At 32.7% G+C, this 5,000-nt stretch overlaps 1 protein-coding gene across 2 annotated transcripts in view; it reads right to left on the reverse strand.

The window, feature by feature from the left end:
* Positions 1-5,000, reverse strand: part of LOC144959051 (uncharacterized) — a 14,327-nt gene that overhangs the window by 1,039 nt on the left and 8,288 nt on the right. For both annotated transcript variants that reach the window (XM_078891404.1, XM_078891405.1), the window contains 2 exons: positions 4,398-4,575; positions 1,259-1,429 (listed from right to left, as the gene is read on the reverse strand). In XM_078891404.1, coding sequence (XP_078747530.1) covers positions 1,259-1,429; positions 4,398-4,575 — 349 coding nt within the window. The remainder of the gene's footprint in view (positions 1-1,258; positions 1,430-4,397; positions 4,576-5,000) is intronic.

Raw genomic sequence — 5,000 nt, forward strand, 5'->3', positions numbered from 1 at the left:
TATTATTATTATTATCATCATCATCATCATCATCATCATCTGGGTGGGGTTCCTGACCTCCCATAGTGGGCAGGGGGTACATACTGTGTCTTCTATCACCTTATAACTGTTTTTCAACATGCTTTCTGTCTTTGTCTTGGAATTAGATTACTTTGTTTTGTCCTGCCCCTGAGCTCGGAGGGAAGCAGTCAAATGCATAGTTATTGTTTTGGGAGATGATGTTTTTTTTTCCTTGTAAATCATCTCTCTGTTATGTATTATTATAATTGTTATTTTCAATGTATAATGAAAGCATTTGTGTGTATTCCTCTTTGTTGGATTTTGTGCTTTGTCCGGATGAGACTTATAGGTGATCTCAAACTAAGTACATTGGTGGTATGCTCTTGGAATCTACATCTGATCCCTATTTGTTCCTAGTTCCCCTACGTCTTACTTTTTCTTGGGTGCTTTAATTGTAATTCTATAACTTTTTACTATCCTATTTTCTTCATTTTTACTGGCGCTGATATAACCGAAATGTGTTGGAAGCGCCGTAAAACCCTTAAAAACATAAAACATAAACATCATCATCATCATCATCATCATCATCATCATCATCATCATCATCATCATCATCATCATCATCATCATCACCATCATCATCATCATCATCATTATTATTATTATTAATAATATTATTATCATCATCATCATCATCATCATCATCATCATCATCATCATCATCATTACCAAAACATAGAACAGTTTGGAATTTGAAACTAAAAATTATTAAGATATCAATAAACTTAAAAATACCCGCGATAGGGAACTTCTTGTTTTATAAAACATAAAATATATGACCGAGCATTCATAATTTGTCTATAAGAAGAATGGATGTATTTTCTGAAACTTTCTTCTATGATTTTATCTGTTTTTCCTTTTTAATATTTTTATCTCAAAGAACATACAATGTGTAATATACAATATATTGTTACTTATCTCCTGAGGGTATTTAAGGAACACTTGGTCCATTTTAAAAGCCTAAGACCGATGTGCACATATTAACAGGTCTGATAACGGAATACAATTATGGGCCCGATTTAACATTGTTGTAATGGACAATATCTAGAGAGTATTTCCATTACAACAATGAGCCCATAAAAATTTGGATTATCAGACCTGCAAATAAGCTCACTTTGCCTAATACTGATGTGATGTGATATAAAACCGTTAAGCAGTGATGGGTAACTCCATCATATGAAGGGCTGAAAGGACTTACGTAGGCATATTCTCCTTAAGGTGTCAAAGGTGGTCCAAGCTCCATTATTACACTGGACGTAACCGTGGGCTTTGTAGTTTCCTTGGCACTTGGGATGGAACCTAAACTGCCCAGTTGAAGGTTCAGTGACACTGACCATGACACCTTGAAGACTTTCCACGTTACATAAAGCTGGTAGAAAGAACAGAGGTGAGTTATGGTCAAGGTCTATTTTAAGATAAAATAATAAACATTGGATATAATAATAATAATAATAATAATAATAATAATAATAATAATAATAATAATAATAATAACAATAACAATAATAATATTAATAATGATAAATAATAATATAATAATAATAATAAATAATAACAATAAATAAAAATTAATAATGATAATAATACTAATAATAATAATAACAATAATAATAATAATAATAATAATAATAATAATAGTAATAATATAATAATAATAATAATAATAATAATAATAATAATAATAATAATAATAATAATAATAATAATAATAATAATAATAATAATAATAATAATAATATTAATGAAAATAATAATAATGATAATTATAATAATAACATTAATAATATTATACTTTATTCATTTTAAAAAATGGAAATTCGTTTACAGAATAGCTCCTTTTATCAAAAAGTTGAGCACTATTATTTCATGGGTATTGTTTTTATAATTCTTGGTAGGCACGTGTAGGTTATAAGAGTGCTCGATAACGTTGGATATAGATAGAATGCGCTTGGCCAAGAAGTTCACAACATTGCCATCCGGAAGTATAACGGACCAACACACAAACTTTGTGTAACCATGAACTTTTATAGTCTGGTTGATACAGTTTAGTGAGAACAACTCACAAACGCGGATGGCAAAAACAATAACAAAGGCCTGAGTGACGTCATCTGCATACTATCTATAGCATATGTCGAAAATATAAGACACTTACATATCAATGGTTGGAACATTTGTTTTGGTCCCTAATTGGCTGATGAGGACGCCTAAAAGACACCGAAACAATTGTTTCAACAATACTTATGTTTTGTCTTTTCACTTACAATATATATATACATATATATATATATATATATATATATATATATATATATATCTTATATAAATATATATATAATATATATATATATATATATATATATATATATATATATATATATATATATATATATATATATATATATATATAATAGATCTTTATTGTCCATTAATATGGCAATTTGAATCACACTTGTTATAACGTTATATGATAACTATAACATTGAACAGATATTCACTTCTACTTATTCTGTCTCTCTCTCTCTCTCTCTCTCTCTCTCTCTCTCTCTCTCTCTCTCTCTCCCTCTCTCTCTCTCACACACACACACACACACACACACACACACACACACACTCTCTCTCTCTCTCTCTCTCTCTTCCTCTCTTTGTTTCACGCGTGCGGTATACACAAATTAAACATATTCATTTCGTTTTCAATTTGTTACAATTGTGGCAATTCGACACCAAAAATTATCATCATTATCAATTGGTCAATTAATCTAACATTAAAAAGATTAATCAGAGCATCAGTCAACACATCAGTCCTTAGTTTTGCAGTACCATATGAAATATTCAACATTTTTATTGCTAATGGTACGAACGTTGAATTATAATTGTTAGTTCTACATTTAATCTGACAAAACCTTCTCCCAGATGGTAAAAGATTAAATTCATGGTATAAAATATGTTTGTGAATGTTGGTAATTGCGAATGCTTTCCTTTTTATTGCTTTTCCATGAATTCTTTCTACTCCATCAAGAGGATGGTTAATTATTTTTGATGCCTCTCTGATAGATTTTGAAATTTTTTGTTTAAGTCGGCATCCGCCAAACTATATAGTGCAGCCAAACGCAATTACATTTTAAATCAATGAGCCATAAACTCTTAACATAGTTTTCTTCCCTACTTGAAATGTTCTCAATTTCCTTAGGATTTATAGTCTTTGGGCAACTTTCTTTGATATTATATGAATATATTAAGAGAAATTGAGGGAACTATCAATAGTATTCCTAAATCTCTACAATATTCAACTATCTCAACATCATCTTTACCGATCGTCAAACATTTTAAGTCGTTTTACACCAAACACTTGTTCTTTCGTTTTTTACACCAATCAGTGAAGATATTAATTTGTTTGAAATAATTCTTTTCGGTAACGTTATCTTTTAATAAACCAAGAATAGCAGTACCGTCTGCCTATTTCACTATAAAACAATTTTTCGAAGGATGGTCTGCAGTCGTTGATGTATAAGATGTACAGGATTGGGGAACCCACGTAGCCTTGGGGACACCCGTTCGACAACGTTCATTTGTTGGAGGTATTTTCACCCAGATTTACACACTGTAATCTATGGGTCAGACTCTTAGTACCATTTAATAAGATAGTTTGGAATATCCATGTTGCATAACTTTTGAAGCAAAATATCTGTGTTCATCGCATTAAAAGCTGATGAAAAGTCGACATACAGGATTCTGGCGTAATTCGAGGGCGTTTGGTCAAGGTGTTCTGAGATCGAATTTGTTTCGTTTAAAAGTGCGTCTTCTTCACTGAAATGTTGCTAGTATGCAAATTGATACGTATCTCGCAATTTTGGGTCATAACATTTCATATATTATATATATACACACACACACACACACACACACACACACACACACAATATATATATATATATATATATATATATATATATATATATATAATTTAAGAAGATGCCAGATAACTTTCGAAATCACAGTGAGTTACGCAATATCTAGTGAAAGGGTTCCTACCGACGTGCACTTATTTGCAGGTCTGAAAAGACAATTTATTATGGGCTCATTGGTGTCATGGAAATCTAAAAAAAAAATAATGACGCAAAATATTGTCCATTACAACAATGTTAAACTAGGCCTATACTTATTGCCCTCAGATGTCAGGCCTACATATATGTACAAGGCGGCTCCGACAATTGAAATAATTATGGTATTTTGTGTTACTCTTTTAAAGGAGGTTAATTACGGGGCCGTGAAGTTTTTATAAAAACTTGCTGTGCTGTCGAACATTTTCTAATATAAAGTTTAAGATGGCTTCGGCTTACTGTTCCGACAAGCATCGCTAATCTGCGGCCATTTCCCTTTCTGTTGGTCAAATTCCAGCTGGAAATTTTTAAGGCTGACAGTGCATTTGTAGAAAGCGGCCAAGGAACCCAGTTGGTCGTCGATTTTCTCCAGGACAACTCCAGATACATCCGGTGCAGGGGAGCCTCGTCCACCGAACTGAAAAAGCAAAGAATAAAATTAGCTGACCCTCGGTAAAGGGTCAGAAGGTCAGGTCTCAAGGCCGAGCCTAAATGAAAACCTGCGTCGTGGAGGCCCCGCTTAATAGCAAGTTATCGAGTACGTTCCCAAACTAAAAAAAATAACAATTAAAACGAGCTTTTATATAGCGCAATATCCACTAAACGTCTCAAAGCGCTTTACAAAGGGTACCTGGTCAACAGCAAAATTTAACATGTAGGACGGGACATAACGCCTGTTAGGCGATATTACAATTTTTCGGACCAAGACATCGCTGTTAACGGCCAGGTACTCATTTCGCACCTGAGTACGGTGAGAGAATGTGAGTAAAGAGCCTTTTCCAAGGACTCAACTATGCGCCGAGCGCGAGGCTTGAACCCAGGACCTTCCGATCCGAAAGCGAG

The sequence above is a fragment of the Berghia stephanieae genome, chromosome 13 (genome assembly GCF_034508935.2).
Source record: "Berghia stephanieae isolate SIO BIC M18660-M18661 chromosome 13, UCSD_Bste_1.3, whole genome shotgun sequence".
NCBI classification, from domain to species: Eukaryota; Metazoa; Mollusca; class Gastropoda; order Nudibranchia; family Aeolidiidae; genus Berghia; species Berghia stephanieae.